Source organism: Ascaphus truei, chromosome 5 (genome assembly GCF_040206685.1).
Source record: "Ascaphus truei isolate aAscTru1 chromosome 5, aAscTru1.hap1, whole genome shotgun sequence".
Classification (NCBI taxonomy): domain Eukaryota; kingdom Metazoa; phylum Chordata; class Amphibia; order Anura; family Ascaphidae; genus Ascaphus; species Ascaphus truei.
In genome coordinates this window covers 244,764,157-244,787,927 of record NC_134487.1, presented here as the reverse complement: position 1 = coordinate 244,787,927, position 23,771 = coordinate 244,764,157, and the positions used below count along the sequence as shown (strand labels likewise).

Genomic DNA, 23,771 nt, shown 5'->3' with positions numbered 1-23,771 from the left:
TGTAAACGTTATTATAAATAGTTTTTGAGATATTGACAGAGATAATTTATCTAATGATATCTAATCAATTCTAATCTTTCCGCATAAAACCCAGTGGGATTGCCACGGATTGAGTTGGTATACTGTATCAGCAGTGCACATATTACATGTGAATAGAGTTATTTATATTTAGAAATAGGGAAAATTGAGCTATAGCATGTAAAATACAAACTGAACTAACTATTGATACTTTGTGGCCTTTATTTAAGCCTTAGATTTTAAAGCAGCAAAATGCAAATCTTATGTGTGTTTTTTCATTCAACTCTTAAAGCTGCTGTTAAAAAAAAAAAAATCCCCATTCAGTATGTGAATCAATACAATCTGCACAAGTGATTAGCTAAACTGCAGATCGATCTGTTCTCCTGTAATCAATCGCTTGCTCTGGGTTATTTAATTCAGTTCTTGCACAGCATTTTGGGCAATGTAGTTCCTAGAATATGATTGACTGGGCAGTTACTAGATACAATTAGTGCACTGCTATAGAGAGGGCAGGGCCCAAGAGCCGGAACTTATCAGAAGGGGAAGGGGGCTGTCACTTTGGAAATGCTTCCTACATTAGAAACATTAAAAATATATTTAAAACATTTTTTTTTAAATGCTACAATTATTTTCTCATAGTACAGAACTGATATATTTAAAAATAAAATAAAAAAAACACATGTAGGATATTGCTTGAACTGCAGCTTTAATGTCATTTTTAATCAGTTTTAATATACTGAGCATCCTTTTGATTCCTATAGCAGGTTTTAACCCACCTCCCCAGCAGTGTAAGATCCTTGCCACACTTTCCTATTTGTGATAATTTGTTGCCAATGTTCCCAGCCGTTTAAGCTGCAAACTGTAACAATAGTCAATGTTACCCTTCGTAATATCATGATACATTATAGCGGCGGTAATACGTCACTTCCGGTCCGGCTTCCATGGCTTGCCAGAGAAGCCGGACCGGAAGTGACTTATTACCGCCAAAGGCGCAACGGAGCAGAGTCTGCATACAACGGCAGACACGCTACCGATCGATCGCAGAGGTTTTCCCCATGAGTGACGGGTGTCCAACAGAGGCAGTGTGGTGAGTGGCAGTATCGAGCGGCTTCTCTTAATACACATGATAGTGTTACGTGCCTGTTTTTATTCGCATTATTGTAAGTGCGTGTTTTACATTTTCTACATAAAACCTTTTTGAAGTATATCCTTACCTGGTTCAAGAGAACAGTTTTGCCACCGTTTTTGGAGTTGCTTTAATACATCTTACACATTGTGAGTAGGCTGCACATAAGAGCCAAGAAAATAGCTGACTGACTCATCGTTACATTATCACCTGCACAGATTGTTTGTGCTGTTGTTTCCTTCCTTTCATGCTCCCCCTGGATTGTGAGAATATATTCCTATGTTTTGGGACCAGTGAAGACAGGCCCTGCCAGAGGGTTTGAGCAGGGAGTTACAACTTTATTTTGTATTATTATTTGCACAATTATTGGCACTTTGTATTTTATATGTCACATATATTTTTTACTTTTAAAATAGTGATCACACTTTGTGTTTAGTGCCTTATTTAATCACCTTTACCTTGTCAGAATACAAATAAGCACATCATAAATAAGGCCGAGGGCATGGTCAGCGCTGATCCGCGCTGAGCCGCGCTCACGCTTACCAGTGAGCCCCTGCAGCCGCAATGAGAGAGTCTTTAGCAGGGGCTGGCGCATGCTTCGGCAGCCATGCGGAGGCGTAGTTCTTAAAAAAAAAATTAGTTTGCGCACTGAGGGGAGCGATGGGCTGGTCACGTGAGCGGTTCGCCCAATGAGAGTGAACCAACTCAATGACGTCACTGGCCCACCCCCAGACACGCCTCCGGATGGCGCGCAGACTAAGGCCAGGGAAAGCGCGCCTCCGCACGGCTGAAGTCCCTATGGACTAGATGTAAATCAGGACAGAGAAAAAGATACACATGGGACTGAGAGAAGACAGCGGTGAGGAGACTGGAGGAGGCAAGCAGGTTCATTGGGAGAAAAGAGGAGCAATTCATGTGCTTTTTAAAAATTATTATTTTAACATAAGTTTGAAGTAGGGGGTGTTTGGAGCTGAACCTCATTCATACCAGCTCCAGGGACCCCCTGCATCCTGTGATACAGACCTCCAAAGGGGGCGCCGCTATGTTGGCAAAGTTAAAAGCTCCCTCGTCACGCGGGCCAATAGAAAGCCTAACCTGATGATGTCACGGCTTCCTGTTGGCCCACAGGGCGTGGGAGCTTTGAAACTCTGTGCTGTGTAATAGTGAAGGAAGGGCGCTAGCTCTACTAGTGTTCACTAATAATATACAGTGAAAAAATTCAAATCAAGTGATATATAAACATAATTCAGTGAAAACGTGATAAATAACGTGGATAAATGAATTAAAACCCCCTGCTCAAACCCAGCTGGTAGGGACTGGTTCCACTGGTCCCCCAATTCGTAGAAATCCGTTTGCAATCCAGGGGGAGCATATAAGGGAGATAAAACAAAATGCAATCTAAGTGTAGACAGTTTAATAATCTATGGGTAAATTCAGTGATGTGTCTTGGCTCGTATGTGTAGCCTACTCACAAGATGCAGATCAAATACGGGCAATAAAGCACAGTGGTCTTTGCGGGAAGGGCATCTATTCCAATGTGTAGGGGAGACCTCCAATCTCAGCAAGACAGCGGTGTATATAGGGGTGAAAAGATATCCATAGTGCAGACCAATCATAAAAAACTTAACTTTTATGGGGTTTTTAAAAATGGACACTTACAATAAAAACATTGAAACAATGCATATATCACAATGCTGTGATAGAAGAGAGTGCTGTTGACTTCTGGCTCACCCACCACCTCCGGTCTGTGAACACCGCGTGGTACGCTGCTGCGCTGGACTCTCCACCTCCTGTGTTCCCTCTGGCTCCGGTCCTTACGTGACGTATCGGAGTCAACCGGAGGGGACGGGACAGCACGCCTCAGAGGGAGCTCCAGAGACACAACAGAGCGGCGTCCAACTCAAGCACCGGAGGCAGAGGGAACACAGGAGGTGGAGAATCCAGCGTAGCAGCGTCCCACGCGGTGTTCACAGACCGGAGGTGGTGGGTGAGCCAGAAGTCAACAGCACTCTCTTCTATCACAGCATTGTGATATATGCATTGAGAGTTGCATCTCGTTTTCAAGTATGTCTTGGGCACAGAGTTATGATGACAATACATGGTTGAACAGATGTTATACATTCAATTTACAGACATTTGATGGGTTGTTAGAGATATGATTATGGGCATATGTAACATTTACAGACAAGGTTAAAATTGTGTTAGGAGAGGTAGTATAGGCTTGCAATGTGTTAGAAGAGGCCCTGCCTCGAGGAGCTTACAATCTATAAGGCAGGGTAAGTTGAAACATTGGGTACAGGGGATGAGATGGCTGGTGAGTTTCAGATTGCAATGGAGCCGCTGTAATATTACCGAACAGCAGCAAACATTTGATACCCTTTGGCTGCCGCCAAAGGCTGTTTGCCTTTGGGGCGATGCAGATGTAGGCTGAAGAGGCTCAGAATGAATGCAGCTATTGTTTCAGAGTCCTTTGTCCTCCTACCTCATTAACATTACAGCGGGTGTAGTTGACGAAACACATAGCAGAAAGCAAAGGCAGATGTTAACCCTTAGCACACTTGTTCTGTGCAGAGGGGAGCAGCTCTTGGGGAACCCTTTCAGGTGTCCGCCTTTGCGGTGACGCAGATGTAGACTGAAGAGGCTCAGAATGATCACTACCTTAGAGGTCACACCATTACGACTTGGCAGAAGTGCCGTGGCACTCGGTTTACCAGCTACTTGTGGCACTAAAAGGGTTAAAGTGCAGTAGGAGAGGGCATCACACCTTGCAATGGTCTTCAGATGAGATTTTTTAAATTCTATGAAAGGAGCAATTCAAGACAGCGATTTCCATGGCAATTTTTTTAAATGCTAACATAGCATGGAAGCACCAGAGCCGAACCCCATTCATTTCAGCACCGGGGACCCCCCGCTTCCAGATATACTTACCGCCGTAGGGTGAGCCGGTATCATCTGCAAGTTTAAAGGTCACGTCAGCCAATAGATCATTTAGATCAGTAGATCTAATAGATCAACAGATCATGGGGTTGCACCAGATAACGTCACTGCTTCCTTTGGCCCGCAGGACGCGGCAGCTTGGAAATGAGGCCATTACGTGATCCCTGCTAGACGAGCGTTGCAGCTACCGGAGCTGAAATGAATGGGGTTCATCTCCAGAGGCCCCTTCCTTCAATCCTTTGTTTAAAAAATAAATCACATGCTTGGATTGCCTCTTTAAAAGGTGCAAAACCTTCTTAAACGATTTTTAGAAACCCACAGAAATTCAAAGTCCTCTCGGGTAATATGTAGCAGTCTGTTTTCATTTCTGCAGACCACTTACCGGAACACCTTCCTACTGTCTCCGTGCGTTCTCCTTACTTACCACTTAGATTGTAAGCTCTTCGGGGCAGGGACTCCTTTTTCCTAAGGTTACTTTTATGTTATTGCACTTATTCCTATTATGTTGCGTGTATTACTGCTGCAAAGCGCTATGTACAGAGACAGCGCTATATAAATAAAGAATTTCTCGTTCAAACTCATATAATGTGAAATGAATGAAAACCTTTATTTCCTATGAAATCTGTAGCGATGCATCATAAAAAGAGAGATTGGAGTCGGTTTCAAATCTTGCCATGTAAGAGGATGAAGTACTTAATAACAATGCCTCCCCTATTCATTGGTCTCCAGCATGGCGGCTGAGACGGTCATTTGTACTTCCGTAAATAATGGGACATTGGAGTTTAATATATTCTGAATTGTGGGGGGCTTTCAAGTTGTAGCATGGCTCTGGTAGGGTAAGTGTCACATTTTCAAGATTCAACTTTAAATGCCTGCATGTGTTAACAGGGATTCATTAAGCAGTATGATAATACAGTTGAGCAGGTCATTATAATTGAGGATGGTAACACACACACACAGATTAGACTTTACCCATGTAATAAGGTAATCGGATGTATGGAGGCTCAACAATGGCCTGTTACTGAGGAAGGCAATGATTATGGAGATATAATGCACACATTTTTTTTTAACAACATTAATGATCTACTTTTAATCTATGAAAGATAGCACTGCTCTTGGTTCTGATTAGTCCCATGTGAGACTGCATAGAAAAATATTAAATCAGACCAGGACTCAAAAATATCAATATAAATTTGCTAACTCAATGGGTGATTCCAAATAATGAATTTAATCAGAAAAGTTACTTTCCAAAAAACTATTTGAGCCATAACTTTCCCAATTAGTTAAATAGCAAGTTTAAAAAAGTTCATTAGAGGTACATAGTCACCACACGGCAGGTATGTGTATTGTACCTTGCAGTGAAGGTACCGGACCAGCACCAGATACAATATTAACACAGGGTGAGTACAAGTTGTGTTTTGCACCATAAAACCTGTTGACCGTTATATGCAACTGACAAAATATGCAATGAAGCCATGTTCTTATTCCAAGGGAAACGTTAAGCCCTATAATGTAATGGAAACATAAAGCTTCCCTAGGCATAGAAATGGGCGTTTTTTTTTTCTACTTATGTGAATCCACAGCGGATTGACCAGTTAATTTCAGCCGAGGATTTCCACGGATCCGTCTCCAAAAGGCAAATCCACCATTTTTCTTCTATTACTGAAAATCCGAGTCCAACTCTGACAATCGGAATCCAATCCGCTGTTGGATTTATGTTTAATCCGATGTCAAATCTTTTAAAATCCAAAAAATCCGAGCTCCATGGGGCGGATTTTAAAAAGTCAGCGCCGGCACAAGGTGTGGATCCGATTTTGTCTGAAAAGCCCAGGAAGATCCGGGAAGGGGATTTGGACCAGCCGTCCCTCTCTACCTAGGAAGGAGATGACGGCTTTACTGTTTATTGAATAGGGGACTAAGTACTCCAGTACTGTAGCCAGTAGTGGGAGCGGATTGAAATCAATGCAGAGAACACAGTGCATTTCCCTTCAAAACAAAAGGGTTAAAGCTGAAGTGTATTATTTTGTTAGGAGTAGACAGCAATGGGAGTTTGAGATGGAATTTGCATCTCCATCAGTTCAGTGATTCTTCAAGCATATCAGCCCCCTCAGCGTGCGTTATAAATAATTCATAACCCCGTGTTTTAAAACTTTATTATAAAATTGGAAGCAGGAACAGGCTCACAGCTGCATATTTATTAACATTCTCAGACGTTAAGACAAGTTTATTTTGTGTCCAGGACAATGGAGACAAAAATGTTAGGGTGGAAATTTGATGTGGCGCTGTAAGTGATCGAAGTGTCATTAAAGAGTAGCGGCAATATGTTTGGAAGCAGAAGTGTTTCTTTTTAAATCTTTTTTTTTTTTGACTGATACTGTATTAATCTGTGGGGTACAGATAAATACAGTGACAGCCAATGCATGTTTTGGCAAATGCTTATTTTCTATTGATTGTTAGTTTTTTGATTTATGTTTATTGTTTGGATAAAATTGTTTTGAATTTGGATGGCTTGTTTTTAGTACATTTTAGAATTGGTTAGAGTTTAAAAAAAAAATGTTGTTGGCTACTGGTTTAAATTAATTCTTTGCTTTGTTGGCTACTGATTTAAATTAATTAATTTGTTGGCTACTGGATTTAATTATTTTATTGATTTGTTGGCTAGTGGTTTTATTTCTTTAATTGGTTGAATAGCTGTTTTATTTAATTTAAATCTTTTGTTTTGAAATAACATAATTCTGATTGTTTTACTGTTTTGGTTATAGATAATTTTTATTCATGTGTACTATTAAGCTTTTTAATTATTTTATTGTTGGTGTGTTTAGGTGCTTGTGTATTTCTTTGATTAGTGTGTATTTTTGGCCTTATTTCTTTTTATTAGCTTAACCATTGAGTTCTATAGTGGCGTATCATGCCCATATGATATGGGTATGATATACCACTATACCAATCAATGGGTAGAGGGTGGGTATAGTGGGTTGAGGTGGGTGGTTAGGCTCCCGTGTGGTTAGCGGGAGAGGGTCGGTTAACCCCTTAATTACTATAGCGGTTATTAACCGTTAAGGTGATTAAGGGGTTAGGGGCCATTAGATTGTATTTTTTCTTTTATTCTTGATGGCATCGGAGGACATGGAAAGAAAACTTATAACAGCGCTCTAAAGGAGAATATAAGTGATGATTGATAATTCAGTGATCAACATAAATTATGTAACTTATTAATATAACCGTGGAAGTGAATAATATAATAAAGTGCAACACAAGTGCAAAAAAATGATAAATGCTGCTCAAAAACCCTTCTCTTGCTGGAACGTGTGTAAGTTGAAGAGGAGCGCAACTGAATCAATGGTGAATATGGAAACACAATATAGTGCAACAACGTATCTTTCAAGTGTTATCCATCTGAAGGCTTCTTTCGAATCAGGACTCACATTTTCTCTGATAAAATCAAGTATGTCCCCCACACTTAGGTGGATAGCTGTAGTGGGGTGTGATGTAGGTCCGACCTCCCTCTATTGTGTGTTGTCTTGGGGTCAGGTCGCTCGCTAACTCAGGTTAGTGGATGCACAACCATATATGTATGGGAAAACGAGAAGCCAAACATAGTGTGTACTGATAATAATCAAAATTAATTTAATCTATAAAAACATAAGGATGTATGCTTACATCAATAAAAATACATCATGGGCACATAAGATAAGCGAACTCTGCTTCCAGACTCTCACCCCGTCCTCAGCACAGATCTCTCGTCGCGTCACTTCCGGTGTTGCGGCGCGCTCCAACTCTCCAAATCACGGAGGATCTCAGGTGCAGGTGAGTGACGTCAGCAGGGCGCTCGTGACTCTACGCGTTTCGCTGTCGTCGCTCCGTGATTTGGAGAGTTGGAGCGCGTAGCGAAACCGGAAGTGACTTTCTACATCAAATGAGCACTTTTCAGTCTGCTTTCAAAATAAGTTTCAGGGCAAACTCCTCAGCAATACGGAGCATGAAAAAATGTTACAAATAGTGAAAATATATATATATATTCACAATTTTTACTATTTTTTCATGTTTTCTTTCTCCTTATTACTGAGGAGTTCGCGCTGGAAATTATTCAAACAAAAATCTTCATGTGAACCTTGGAGATATTCTGTATTCCCAGCAGCAACCCACCTACTGTATATAGGGAAAGCATAGGGTTATCTTAGTTATGTACAGGGTGTCCATAAATGATTCACCCCATTATAAGCCTTAATACATTAATTATTGTAGGAGCTATCTTAAAACGGTTTGCGGTAATTAAAAACACAACTCAAGACATTTCTTGAGTTGTGTTATTAATTGCCGAAAACCGTTTTAAGATAGCTCCTAAAATAACGAATTTATTAAGGCTTATAACGGTGAATAATTTATGGACAGTAGGTTTCCCTGGATAGGGGAGGACTGGAGCTCAAACAAATATATGGGATTCACTATGAAGAAAACAACCCACTGATATAAATCTGGAATCTTTTCTACAATCCAATATGGTAATTAGCAGGAAAAAGGAAAAAACCCTTATGCAAGCCATGACAATACAAGTCCTTATGATGTACTTATAGAGGATTTAGCATTGAACTGTGGTCATCTAACCATATATATATTCAAACGCATAAACATCACACCTCTAGTAAAGTAAATGAGTCCAGCACTTTGATAAAGCCATTTGTTGGCGAAACATGTCAGTGTAACTCTCTTCTATATTTGGCACATTAAATCGTTTTTTTATCATCTCCCTTGTCACTTTGTGAATTTGTGGTGCAGCGTTTTTTCTGGGCTTTTTGCCTTGTCTACTTTACTGAATAATTTATGGACACCTTGTATATTGAGTTCCACAATTAATTAGTTGATTTTATATAGTGAGAGTCATATCTCTAGTGTTATTTTCTTATTCTATTTTTCTGTCACATTATACGCTTGGTTAACAATTGCTACTTAGTCACTTATAGGTTACGTGCTTGCTCTTTATTGCGTTTTTTCTTGCTTTCAAAATAAAGCTAATGTAATATTCAGCGAAAGTATCAAAAGTCAAAATACAGTATACTGTAGATGTTTTTTATGCGCCCTCAAAATCAAGATAAGATAAAGGGCAACTGTATATCTGAAAGAGAGAATAAGAATGGAAAATGAATGTTTTCATTTCATTGTGTTTTCTTGAGTTTGGATTAGCAAATCAAAGTCCTTTTGACAGTTTGCATTGAACAGAGATTCACACAAAAAAAATGCTCTCTATTGTTTCAGCCATCCGTGAAGTCCTCTGGCGCAGAGCGTTTAATTCGCACATCTCTGGACCTGGAATTAGATCTGCAGGCTTCGAGGACGTGGCATAATCAGCTAACCCAAGAGATTGCTGTACTAAAAGAGCTGAAAGAACAGCTAGAGCAAGCGAAACGTCAAGGTGAAAATGAGCTGCCTCAGCGGGTGAAGGATGATGACAGGTTTAAGCTTTTGCTCAGACAAGTGGAGAAACAGGTAAGTAATAGAAGCTCTTTTGATATCCTTTCCTTTGAGATTTTGACAATAACATGCTTACAGCTGCAATTTGTACTGCTCAAAGTGTGTTCCTTTTTATTCACTTATCTATACCGGGGCTCCTGCAAAGTATGTCTCCATCGATCTTACCGCTGGGAGACCCATGTTTCAGCATATATTTGAATCCATTACTTCTGAGAAAGACAGAACATTTTGATATATAACAGCTCCTTTATTTATTGATTCACTGTGCCAGTGCTTTCCAGTTTATGTTCCATGGAGCCATAGGGGGGTGTACACACAGCTCAGATCAGGGATATCAGAGCTCGATCAGCATTAACTGCCATTCATGTCAGTAAATGTTAACTGAGCCCTGATATTCCTTTAAGGCGCTTTGTGAAGCCTCCTCCATCCTTTTCCCACCGACCCCCATGTTTTACTAGAGTACCAGGGGATGACGGAGACATTTGGTCAGAGTTTACATAATTACATAGTAGATGAGGTTGAATAAGGGTCCCCAGGTTTTAAAAAGGCTTAAAACCACTGCACTATACATATAGGAATAACATTGTGCCTGTGAATTATTTATCACACATTTAAATTCAACTACTGTCTGGGGTATTCCTTTTTTCATAAGATTATTTACAAAATGATGAGGGTCCCCTTTGTTTCGTACATTTCTGCGCTTGTTGACAGAAGACCATTTTTTTTTTAAACACAAAAACCCCAGAGGAACAGGTGGCTGTCTTACTAATAACTTATTAATCACAACAAAAGGTGATGGTGGGAACTGAAATTCCAGGCAAATAAAACCCATTTATAGATTTTCTGGTATCCGATGCAACTCTTTGCCAATAATTTGTGGGTATACAATTTAAGATTGTAAATCTATGAACCAAAAAGTTTATATCTTCATAGATATGGCGGCTCACAGCCCTCACAAGAGTCCTTTTCCGATGTACTGCCTTCAAAACAGTATAAGCATAACCAAATTGACAATCATGCATTCTGCAACCCAACAGGTACAGAAAATTGAGCAGAAATATGAGATGCAAGCGGATAAGATGATGAGAGCAGCAGCGAAGGATGTACACAGGTTACGGGGACAAAGCTGCAAGGAACCTTTGGAGGTGCAGTCATTCAGGTGAGACTATTTTGGCCCATTTAGAACATTTGTGGATAAGGTCACATGAGCATCATGTTGGTTGTAAGTTCTATTGTGATCAGCACCCCGATTAACCATTTGATCTCTATTTCATTATGAACTGGAGTGTTCATTCCATATCCCCTCTTCCTCCAGCAAGTCCATACAAGAATTCTAAACAAACAGTGGAGCACTCAAAGTTTTAGAAGTAACAGGTTAGTACAACTGGATTAAGATACACAGCAGGTGCTTACAAAGTAGGTACATTAACCCCGTTCTGTGCACCTGTCTTCTAACTTTTCAAGGTGAAATCTACATATGAATAAAACCTTGTAATTTAAGTTCCTGTATCAGATATCTAAGTGTATTTTTACTTAGTATATGCCTGGAGTTAATAGGTGTTTTTTTGGTATGCCTGCAATTCTCGGCTATTCGTATGTTGTGATGTACAGTATGTCTGGTCATAAGATTGATTCACGCAAGAATGGACTCAAGGTAAGTGCAGCCACTACTTCTGAGGCTGTATTCTAAAAATAATAAAGTAAAATCACTACAAAGCAGCGAGTTTAAAAGAACCCAATGCTCAACTCTATAATAACCCCTATTTTTTTTCTTTTTCTTAAATAATGAGAAAGAGGGCAGGTTCTGCTACCTCAACGTAAGCAATAATCATGAGCATTGGCACTCAAAGGTTCATCCCCCATATGCTCATTTTCAAGGGGTCATTTGCGATCTAGTGCTGATCGTGAAAAAAACTGTAGGGGGTGGGGAGACTAGCATAAACAATAAGTGATCGCATGAGTGCTTGAGTGGTCACAAGATCTCTAGTGCCAGAGGGACAGTGGTCACGGACCCTTTGGCACTGACGGGGTTAATAGATCAGAAGAACATGAGATTCATTTGTCAGGTTACTGGCCGCACCTGAGCCCTGTACATCCTTTATCTGGCCTATTGCAACTGGTATTGAGACATGAAAAGAACATGAATAAATCTAACTACTTTACCTTTAGGGTGGGACAAATAAGATTGACAATCGCTTCTCATCCAGAGTCCGCTTTATAAATACAGAAAAATGTTAGGACTTCAAGAACTCATTTAAAAATACATATTTTCCCATAGCTGTCAGCAAGTACGCATCTGGAGGAAGAAAGACTTCCGGGTTAGACCGCTAGAGCGCGCTGCTCCACGGCCGTTCTGCTATGCCTCTGTAACAACTGTTAATTCCTCTGCCGGATTATCCTCTGTTTAACGCCGTGGGCCTGCCACCACCGCCATCTCCCCCCGCCTGTCTCTATTACTACCCCACCGGTAGGCATGGAGGAGGGAGAGAGATGATGATGGGGAGAGCTGTGGTGTGGAGTAGAGGGCGAGATGATGAGGATGAGGTGGAGAGATAATGAGGAGGGGGAGAGCTGAGGAGGAGGGGGAGAAATGATGAGGAGGAGGTTGAGAGATGATGATGAGAGAGAGGATGGTGGGAGGGAGAGAAAAAAATTGCAGTCAGTATTAATATTATTTGGGCCCTGAAAGCTTTTTTTGACCAGGGGCCACACGTATGTCTAGCTACGCCACTGGCTGTCAGTCACAAATATTTAACTTCTTGTCTTTAGTTTGAATTTGGTCATTTGCTATATCTGTGACTCCCTTGGTTCCCGCAGTACCGGCACCGGGCAAAGATATTTACCTGCCGGACACAAAATGGCCACAGGGTCAGGGCTTGCTTCAGTAGACATTGTAGATTTCTGCTGGTGACACAGAGAGCTGCAATGTTTGTAGTTACAGGTGCGCCGACGAGTATTCTAAAACTTGCCTTAAACTTGCCTTGGAAAATCTGGTCTATCACCAACAATGTGACACTCGTAGTGCCGACGAGTATTCTAAAACAAATCTGGGGCAATCACCAACCATACCCAGGTACATGCTGGGTACATGCTGCAACATTCAGTGACATTTATGCAGAGACTAATGGCCCATCAGATTAACACAGTATGGGTCACTGGCAGTCCCATTCAGTTTGAATGGGACTGCCAGGGACCCCCGCTGTTAGTACGATGGGCCATTAGTCTGTCTGCAGAAATGTCACTGAAATGTTGCAGCATGTACCCAGAATGTACCTGGGTATGGTTGGTGATTGCCCCAGATTTGTTTCAGAATACTCGTCGGCACTACAGTATTTGAAAGAATATTCCTTTTTACTGGTTGCATGGGTGTCCATGAGGTCGGGGGACCACCGATGAACTCCAGGTTCAGGTAGGGTTAAAAAAAAAAATTTGGGGAAGTATTGCTGCTTGAAGCTTTCAGTGTCACAAATAAAATAAATCAAAAATGGCTGCCTTGGTACTCTTTTGAAGCACATACAGTAACATTCTCTCTTTAAGGGGCTTTCCCTCCTAGGACCAATCAATCTAGGTGATTTTTTACCAAAATATGATTCTTATTGGTACTGTATTTTGAATTCATTTTTTTTAAGTTAATTTGTAAACATAGTGAGCTGAGACTTGGGAGGGGTTTCATTTTGTGGCTTTTGAAGTGATGAACGCTGGTTGGTGACCTGGTGGCAGCTCAGTTCTGACTGATTTGGGGAAAGTCACTGTATTTTCCTGTGCCTCAGACTTCCCATTGTAACTAGTACGCTTCTTGGACTTCAAGCATCAGTATTGTTCTTTTATATAAACTAGTGGTGCTATGTAAATGTATTATTCAAATACAAAGTAGTGAATGCGTCATGTGCCTTGACCTTGTAAAAAAATGCATATTCACAAGATCTCCTGTAATGCAACTTTTTGATGAACTCGTTTTTATTCATGTCTCTGACATGTTAACAACAAAGGATAGGCTTTATTGAAGTACCACTGACTATTCTATTTAATTAATTCCCCGATCAACTGTTCTGTATTTGAACATTTTCCGATTCCTGCCTTGAACTTCACTGAAGCTTAAAACATCAGAGTATCTTTTAAAAGGAAGGAGTATTTTATAGGTCAGTACCTTCAAAGCTTTATGAGTTCTTTTTTTACTGTTGGAGTCAGTGAGGCATAGCACGTACACAGTATAAAGCTGCATTTCATTTTTATTGGGATATTTCCCCCCCATCATAATGATGTTTATCTCTATAAACATTTACCCTTCAAAAGCAACCTTCTCCTTTTCACTCAGAGAAAATATATCATAATGTAGCACCTACATGTAGATAATCATCCTTGGTGCAAAGTTAATTTTATGAAGCCTTTATTGGCCATTAACCCACAGTAATATCCAGTTTGTGGGTTCTTCTTCCTAGAGACAAGTCTCATTTGGCACAATGCAATTGTATGATTTATTCTTTGCTACAGGTTACATCAAGTTGAAGAACTTGTTATCAGTGGTTCTTACGTTTCAAAGAGCCAGGAAGGCTTATGCCACTTCAGGTCCTTTGGAGCTAAGTAATGGGGGGAAAATGACAAAAAAGTTGCAGAATTTGATCTGACATTATAGGATGTGTACTGGCATAACTCCTGACATAACCTGATGTGTGGGTGGGATACAGTAAAATAGATGAAACCAATCTCCGATAAGAGGTTTCGGAGCTCGATCATGTATTACTGTATTACTGTTATTGACTTGAATGGCAGTTACTGTGGGATCGAGCTCCAATACCCTTTATCAGAGCTTAGTGACTCTCTCCCAAAGTACCTTAATGCACGGATATTAAAAGGCACAGGATGAGGTAGGTGCCCTAGTTTAGAGCAGGTAATGGTGTATTATTAGAGGTGACCATTGGTGTTCAACTGCTGGAAATGTTGACATGATGCAATATTGTTCATTGTAAATCATCACTCTCTAAAGACAAAAAAAAATACATATCTACAGTATACATATACAAATTATTGCTTTGACTTATAAAAGCCATGAATCCTTCCACTAAATTCTAGGAATCGTAGCTAATAAACTGGGGAATAGGTGACTCGATTATTGGAAGATCTGTTTTTCATAAATCATGCATTTAATATTGTCAAAATATTGGAAATGTAGAATTAACCAGGTGTGTAAATGTGGAGCTATATGGCCACCTGACTACAGGGAACGTGTGGTTCGTACACGTGCATGAGAGACGGTTACAGGGGAAATGACTTGAGGTGCAGTGTAAGTAGTCATGCCTTTACCCAATGGGCAAAATCCAGGATCTTCTAGACTACACTTCTCAGTGGAGGGAGAGACGGTACAAGAAAAATTGCCAGGTTCTTTCAGCACAGATTTTGGAAACAGATTTCTCAAAGATGCTCATCTACAGTCATGTGGTATCTTGAAGGTAACATTTCCATAAGGAATTAAGCAATTCAAAAGCAATTCTCATAAGGGCTCCTAAAATGCTGCAGGTTTGTCATTATACATTCTAAGGGTGCAGAGGCTTAATTCATAAATGTTTTAAACTATAAGAAAGGGCAGAGATGCAGATGGCAGATAACATTAAACTCGAGTATCAGTACGAAATACATTTTTAGTATATACAGTACTAGAGCAAAACGTGTGATGGATGTACTGTTTGCCTATGGTGCTAGAACATTGGCATCGTAAGGAATTAAAATGCAATTGTGTTTTTTCGGAATTAACCATCAATTCTCACTCATTTCTGTCCTTGTTAATTGATTGTTTAAAGCTACCTCCTTGCAACCCAAAACTATCAGCCCTGAACAAGGCACAAACTTAATAAAGCAACACTGCATTTCCATGTTCACTTTATGAGGGTTATTCATAATAGTGCACTATTGCCGATCTGGCACTATTGCACGCATACTCCAATTGAATTGTCTGGGTGTTTCCATGCTTTCAGTAGTGTCTGATCAGCACTATCACGCTTTCATGAATAACCCCCTATGTGTATAACTTGGTTAAATAATTAGGTTTATGGATGTCATGGGCGAGGTTAAAATGAGTAACGGTTCCCCCAAAATATTCCTTCTTGGAATGTGTAAAATACTAGCACTACTAGTGTCTTATGTGCTTCTTAACTAAAGGAATAGTGGATCCGAAAAGTCACCTCTATCAATGGTGGCAGGGGAAGAGATAAGGGTGTGGACTACAAAAGACAGCTAGGGTCAAGACCTACAGTACCTTGGAGAGTTCCAGAGAAAAGGCATGCCTTATCTCAAACAGGATTAGACACATTGGAACAGGATTCAGTCGGGACAGAGAGAGTGAGACTGAAGTGGTTGTGGTGCCTGTGGAGGTCAAATATACTAAGGGGTATTCTGCAATTCTAGAGCAAAACAAATTGCCCCAGATGTATTAAAGGAAACATCCTACTGATTTAAGTGGGATTTTTCTATTGATAGCTGTGGTGAAGTTTCTTTGACCCACAATTGCATCACTTTTGCCTCCTTCAATCACGGCCTGCCTTGGATATATCCAGGATCATGAACCCAAGCCAGATTCAAACATCTACACAGCAAAACTTCATTTGACTCAGCAATGCTGTTTTCCCAACAGAAATATTGAAGCCAAGTAGATTCATTGAGTATTTTTCCTATCATAAAAGTTGTGGTTCATTTGCACGCGTTAGTATTTTACTTCTCTTTTTATTTCCCTACTTTTTCAACACCGACGACAATTACAGAACATTAAGCCATACAAGACAGTCGGGCAGCATTTCTGATCTTCCATGTGCATAAATGAAAATTGCACCGACTGCTGAGGTGTTAAAATATATATTTTTTCTTTTTTTGCAGGGAGAAGATGGCATTTTTCACCCGACCAAGAATAAACATCCCTACTCTCACTGCAGATGATGTTTAATAATCACCATAAAGTATTTTATGTTTTTCTGTTCTGAGCACCACTGCAAAAGAAAATGCAGTCTGGTGTAGTTGAAGTTCAATTTTGTGGTGTTATGAAGGTACAGAGTTTATTGTCAGTTGCTGTTATCTGTTTAACTACTTCAGTGTTGCAAAGATCTGCAGAGCAATGCGGTTCAAGTCCTTCCAACACTGGTAGAGTTAATGTAGGAACTGTGTATTTTTTTTTCGTTTCATCCTATCATTACTACAAAACCAGCATTAACTTTTCGAGTTTGTATAGCTTGTATATTTAGGATCGTATTATGGGGGAATAACATTTTAAGAAGATCAGACACTGTTCTGTGGGGAAATTCTGACTTTTGTACAGATGTACACTAGGGAGGTTTTACGGCAATAAAAATTAAATTAAAGAAACCTCAGTTCTAAAGATTATAAGACTAAATGAATAGATCATGTGTTATACAGGAATCACTATTTGCTTTCCCATAGAGGGGTCTTTGTATCAATGTAGAGAAAGATGTATTTTGACACACTGCTCCGTTTTTTGGAGTCGCGTTATATGTAAGGCCAGTTTCTTACATCCGGTGCAGAATGTTAAACTTACGCCATTTCAGATATGGTGGATTTATTTGGCAAGGAAAAAGAATTGTCGCAGAATGTGATAGATCTTATGTGCACCATGTAACTCCTCCCCAACTTCTACTGACACTCCAAGTCACAAACTAGGGCAGGCGGGGCAGAATTACAGCAAAATACTTTGATACACAGGTGCAGGGTCAAAATTTCCCAGTTTTTGTGGCAAAATTGCTTTGATACATAGACCCCCTAAGTATTTTGTACCAAATGTTCAGAAATATGCATTCTAGATCATAAAGTGCTGTATACAAGAGTTTTTATGAGATGCATAGCTTTCAGATGTATTTTTAGATGCCCTTAGTACAGTGTGGTACTGATGGAAAGATAAACGTTGAAAAATCAAATGTCACTTTGTACCTTAAATTGGACTAAACAGATACACTAACATAATACACTTTAAAAGGTGCACAGTCAAGGTCAAAATCAACTTTTATAATAAAATCCTTCTTTACGTCCTGTCTGTCTTGTCATTTCCAAATAATTAAATTGTAGAAATTAAACTGAAAAAGATAAATTATTGGAAAAATGACATGTGTGGGGGCCTATTCATTGAAGTGTTAATGTGCAAAAACAGACAATATGTATGAAAACCCATCTTGCCTGGCAGACACACAAATAGGGAGATTCTGACAAGGGTAGCTACACACAGGACGATACTGGCAAAGGCAGACACATACACACACACACACACACACAGGAAGGCAATGGCAAGGGCAGACAAACACAGGAAGGGAATGGCACGGGCAGACACACACACACACACACACACACACACTAAAGAACTGTCAGAGGCACACACAGGGTAGGGGAACTTGTGGGGGTAAACATAAACAGGAGGGCAACTGGCAGAAACATACACAGTAATGGAACTGGCAGAGGCAGACGCACCTGAGAAGGCACTGACGGGGACAGACACACACAGTAGGGTAACTGGTAGGGACACACACACTGGAGAGCACTGGCAGGGGCAGATACACTTAGGTGGGCAGGGTCTGACACACACAAGGGCTTTGACACACATAGGAGGATGGGCAGGCTGGCCTGCGAGACAAATATTAACATTTCGGCAGTTAGCAGAGAGCAGAGGACTACGGTCACTGTTCAGCTCATTGCAGATTCCGGCCATCGTGTGGCGCTGAAGAGATCACATAACCCTTCCAGAGTCACCAGGTCCAGATCCTCTTTGCAGTGTACAGGTAAGTGTCATCATGTAGATGTGTGTATATATATATATATATATATATATGTATATATATATATATATATATATATATATATATATATATATATATATATATATATATATATATATATATATATTGTGACAGAGTCACTGACTCTGTAGGCTGGAACAGTGAATGGAGAGATGATGCAGCCAGTTCAGAGTGTTAATCTCCTCAGACAGAGAAAGCACAGCTGAAGACTGATTAAACAGGGGCTGAACTATCAGTGAAACAAGTGCTTTAAAAAGCAGGAAGTTGCTCACACAAGGTGAGCTTGTTTTTCCCCGTGAGGGTGGAGAGACTTCTCCCGGCTAGGAAGCCATAGCTGCTGCTGCTCTGGTCCCCCAGTCCTGCGAGGAGCTTTGCTGCTGGGACCAGCTGGGACCCCAACCCAGGGTAAAGATAAAGATACAGATTGCTGCGAGGCTGGACACAGCTTGCTCACCGAAACCGTGTTCCTGTTTGCTGTTGGAGCTGTATTACAGATAAGACTTTATTATTATGCTTATTGGTTATCCTTTGTGTAGCATATGTGTTGGGCATGACCAGATTAGCTGGCTGCCCTGTTAGTAAGGGCTCAAGAAGTGAGTTAGTTTCCCTAACGGGAACAGGCTTTATTTTCTAGAAAGTAGTTTTTTAAAGGGACAGTGCACCCGTACTTTATTTTGATTGTGGCTAATAAACCACTATAGTTGAATGTTTCCCATCGTGTCTAGCGTCTTACTGACCCCGCCGCGAGGCCGTCTTGCCACAGGTGGTGTCAGAAGTGGGATGCTACGCCTCTGGGGGTCAGTAGATGAAGATGTGTTGAGACACTGAACTCAAGCAAAAAAAAAAATGGGGTTTTAAAATGGCCGCCGTCAAGTGTAAGTTTTGCAATGTACATAACCATACAAAACAGTGTCCCTTCAGGCCATATGATGAATCTGATAACAACGCATATGTGGCCCGAGAAGAGAGACGTACCCGCAGATGAAAGCTGCAAAATTGTCCAGTGTGTGTGTGCCCTGTACCACTGATGTCTCTGGAACTAATAAAACAAAGAGAAAGAAGAAAAAGAAAAATATTTTTCAAGTCACAGAGGAAGTGACCGAACCACTTGAGCCTGCGATATCAGGACAACAGGCGTCAGCAAGCCACCGAGATGTGCTGCAGACCGAGGTGATGGGCAGAATATTCACAGGAACGGTGGCAAAGGAAAAGGAGGAGCAAAGGGAAGCTGAATCCTTGATCAAGGGAAAAGAGGCCTTAATTTCTGCACTCCAAACTGCCCAGCGTGATTATGATGTCTTACAGGAGCAATTGAATAGGGAGCGAGAAGCGAATGCCGAGGTACAGAGGTGTATACTCCCAGCTATACAAGAGTATGCGGCTTTAAAGAAAACAGAGCGTCTCTTACGGAGTGAGTTGGAGGAGCTGACGACAAGTTTGGATAAGGCCAACACCGCAATTGCTAACATGGAATCAGAGAGAACAAGTCCTGACTGGAGACTATGCTATAAGATGTCCCAGAGAGATGTGCAAAACTTCATCAAAGACTTAGAAGTTTCTCACCAAGAGGTTTTCGCGCTCAAAACAGAGCTGGAGTTCTCACGCCAGGAGGGCCACTGTCTAACTACAGAGCTGAGTACTTTGAAGAAAGCCAATGAGACGGTCCTAAGGGATATAGAGACTGTGAAAATGGAGAATATACACCTGAACGAAGAGGTTTTAAACCTGACTGGTCAGGTCAGTGATGGGACTGAGAAGCTTCACCAAGCACAGAAAGTGAAGACGCAATTGGCGCAAGAAAAATTAGAAGTACAGGCTGCACTGCAGAATGCAGAAAAAATACTGGAAAAAGAATGCCTCGCCCTGGAGCAGCTGAAGGTCACGTTGAGCACCACAAGAGCATCGCTGGAGGCGGAGCTTAGAAGCCAGGTGACTCTGTGTGAGAGGGAACATGAGAAGGTCCAAAGACTGAAGCAAGAGCTGGAGAAGCAGAGAGGCAACGCCATCCCAATGAGTCAGTATACAAAGGAGAAAGAGGCCTGGAAAACAGAAGCAGCAGCGATCCTAGCAACAATAACTGCAGAGCTCCAAAAGATGAAGGAGGCACTGATGCAAACCCAGAGTAAGCACCGGGAAGAGGTGAAGGCCCTGAGAGGGGACAGGCAGCATCAGATTGAAGAGTTGCAGATGCAGATGGCTGAGCGCGAGATGCAGCGCGCCAAGAGGGAGGAGGTGTCCGTCCGTCAGGTGGCCTGCCTGTCATTGCACCATGAAACCGAGATGGCTGATATCCACAGACGGCTGGACTACACGACCAATGAGGGGGCCCAGCTACAGCTGGAGCTGGACAAGGTCCGTGAGGAGCACCAGCAGCTGCAGGTCCAGAATAAAGAAACAGAGACAGATTTAAGCCTTGCTTTGAGTCTGCTAGGAGATGTAGAATCGCGACTCAAATCTAAAGAAGATGAACTAGCAGCCGCACTGAGTGAAAGAAGAAAGGCAGAAGGACTGCTTCAAGACCTGAGGAAGGACCTGGAGTCTGAGTGTGCTGGCCGCAAGATGGCAGAAAAACAAAAGTGTGACCTAGTCAAGGAGCTTGAGGCTCTGAAGACTGAGCGGGACGCTACGTTGGACTCTACTGCTGCCCAGCAGGAGATTTCTCAGATTAAGCTGGAGGAAAAGCTTACAACCCCAAGACAGACGTTTGGGTCACTGAAGCAGTCCAAGGAAAAGGTGGCGGTAGAGATAAAGCAAGGGAGACGCACCAGGAAGCATGACCGTGATACCGTTGCAGTATTACAGTCTACTTTCCACAAGGCACAGAAGGTGAAGACCAAGTGGCGATGCAGTAGCACAGTAAGAATCCAATCATACTACAGTGCCCAGGGGCCCCAAAGTGGATTCCTTGCCATGAGGGCAGCCACTGTGAAGAGACAGTCGCGAATGAGATGGAAGTGTGCCCGTGATCCTAAGAGGCGAAAGACCGCACAGATTGTTCAGCGACTCTCTCAACAGAGTAAGTTAAAGAGTCAAGACAGAAAGGCCCAAGCCTATGAGTCTGCTGACGGTAAAAGAGAGGTGCCATGGGGTGCACTTCGGGTTAATAAGAATCCCGACCCAGTTGAAGTACTAAAGATAAATATTTTGGAACCCAACACTGAAGGTACGCTGATGGAGGAAGGTCCAAAAACCATCACCACTAAAACAGAGTTACAGTCTTCACAAGAGAAGGCCAAACAGTAACTGGCGAGTGTACGCAATGAGCTGACCGAGGTCAAGGCTCTTCTACAGGGTAAAGGAGACTCTGGACACAAGGAGATAGTGAGGTACCAGTACTCAGGCCCAGATGGCCTGGTAATTAACCCAAAAAGAAAATGCCTAAATTGGAAGGCAAGAAAAAAAAAGGGGGGGAGGGAAGGGCCGACGTCAGACATTTTCGACACAGATGCTGGTGCACGGGAATAGTGCATGGGCCGCTCCACAGGACAATGTTTCGCTGGGGAGAGGGATATGTGACAAAGTCACTGACTCAGTAGGCTGGAACAGTGAATGGAGAGATGATGCAGCCAGTTCAGAGTGTTAATCTCCTCAGACAGAGAAAGCACAGCTGAAGACTGATTAAACAGGGGCTGAACTATCAGTGAAACAAGTGCTTTAAAAAGCAGGAAGTTGCTCACACAAGGTGAGCTTGTTTTTCCACGTGAGGGTGGAGAGACTTCTCCTGGCTAGGAAGCCGTAGCTGCTGCTGCTCTGGTTCCCCAGTCCTGCGAGGAGCTTTGCTGCTGGGACCCCAACCCAGGGTAAAGATAAAGATACAGATTGCTGCGAGGCTGGACACAGCTTGCTCCCCGAAACCGTGTTCCTGTTTGCTGTTGGAGCTGCATTACAGATAAGACTTTATGATTATGCTTATTGGTTATCCTTTGTGTAGCATATGTTTTGGGCATGACCAGATTAGCTGGCTGCCCTGTTAGTAAGGGCTCAAGAAGTGAGTAGTTTCCCTAACAGGAACAGGCTTTATTTTCTAGAAAGTAGTTTTTTAAAGGGACAGTGCACCCGTACTTTATTTTGGTTGTGGCTAATAAACCACTGTAGTTGAACGTTTCCCATCGTGTCTAGCGTCTTACTGACCCCGCCGCGAGGCCGTCTTGCCACTATATATATATATATATATATATATATATATATATATATGATGCATGAATGATGTTTGTACATATGTATGGTGTGTATTTATGTAGCATGTTTAGCAGGGGTGGGCAAAATACAGCCCATGGGCCACATCCGGATCAGCAAACAATTCTAGCCATCCTTCCATTCCCTCTCTCCCCCCCAGGACCCCCTCTCCTCCTGGGGTGCTACATGTGGTGCAGGTCCATACACAGGGGGAGGGAGTAGGAGAGAGAGAGAAGGGGGGCAGAATAAGAGTGAAAGGGGAAGAGAGAGAAAGTGGGGAGTGAGATAAAGGAGGGGGGAGATAAAGGAGAGTGGGGAAAAGTGAGTGAGAGAAAGGGAGGCGGTGAATGAGCCATGGAGAGAGTGAAGGGAGTAAAAGAGAGAAAGGGAGCATGTAGGCGAGATGCAGGCGATGAAGATGAAATCAAGGGCATTTTTTTTTTAATTGTCATGTTTAAGATGTGGAAAAAAGAGAGAGTTCCTGCACTTTTTTAATTAATGTCAAATAGATCTACTTGTCACGGGAGACTCCTGTGGTGGGTAGGATCTCGGTGGTCAGAACAGGAAGAGCGTAGTAGGGGTCACAATCAGAGGTCCGAGGCAGGTGGCAGATAGCATAGTCGGGTAACAAGCAGGGGTCCGAGGCAGGCGGCAGATAGCGTAGTCAGGTAACAAGCAGAGGTCGGCAACGAGGAGACTGGAACAGGACAGGGGAGCAGGAACAGGTCTGGGAGCAGGGACTGAGAATGGGGAGCAGGGACTGAGAACGGGGAGCAGGTACTGAGACCAGGGAACAAACAGGGACAAGCCAGATTACCAGCAAGGGCCTTTACTATGAACAGAATCAAATACAGGACTGGTACAGGAACAGATCAGGATCAGAGACAGAAGCATGTGCATAGGAGTCTGACTCAAAACAAAGGCAAGTGAACAAACAGGAAGCAGAACTATAAGACAGAGAGAGGAGCAACAAGAAGACAGACAGAGGAACCCAGAGCAAACAGAAAGCAGCAGCACACCCAGTGGACAAGGAAAGAACTATGGCTAGGCAGGAGGTCAAGGAGACCCTCACACTACTTTATTTCCTGCATGTACAGGTACAAAACTTGATCTACATTAAGTGCGTGGCCGCCTAGTTGAACAAAGCTCTTGAAGTGGACCACCAGCCAAAATAATTGCCCACCCCAGATGTATGGTGTGTACAGATGTAGCAGGATTTATTAGTCTCACTGGTGTGTTGCAGCAGGACTACCGCATTATCA

General features: G+C 42.0%; 1 protein-coding gene across 1 annotated transcript in view; it reads left to right on the top strand.

The window, feature by feature from the left end:
- WWC1 (WW and C2 domain containing 1) overlaps positions 1 to 17,575 on the top strand; it is a 242,725-nt gene extending 225,150 nt beyond the window's left edge. The window contains exons 21-23 of the mRNA XM_075601891.1: positions 9,335 to 9,565; positions 10,588 to 10,709; positions 16,415 to 17,575. Of these exons, the coding sequence (XP_075458006.1) occupies positions 9,335 to 9,565; positions 10,588 to 10,709; positions 16,415 to 16,481 (420 nt within the window). The 3' untranslated portion in view covers positions 16,482 to 17,575. The remainder of the gene's footprint in view (positions 1 to 9,334; positions 9,566 to 10,587; positions 10,710 to 16,414) is intronic.
- Positions 17,576 to 23,771: the final 6,196 nt, after the last annotated feature.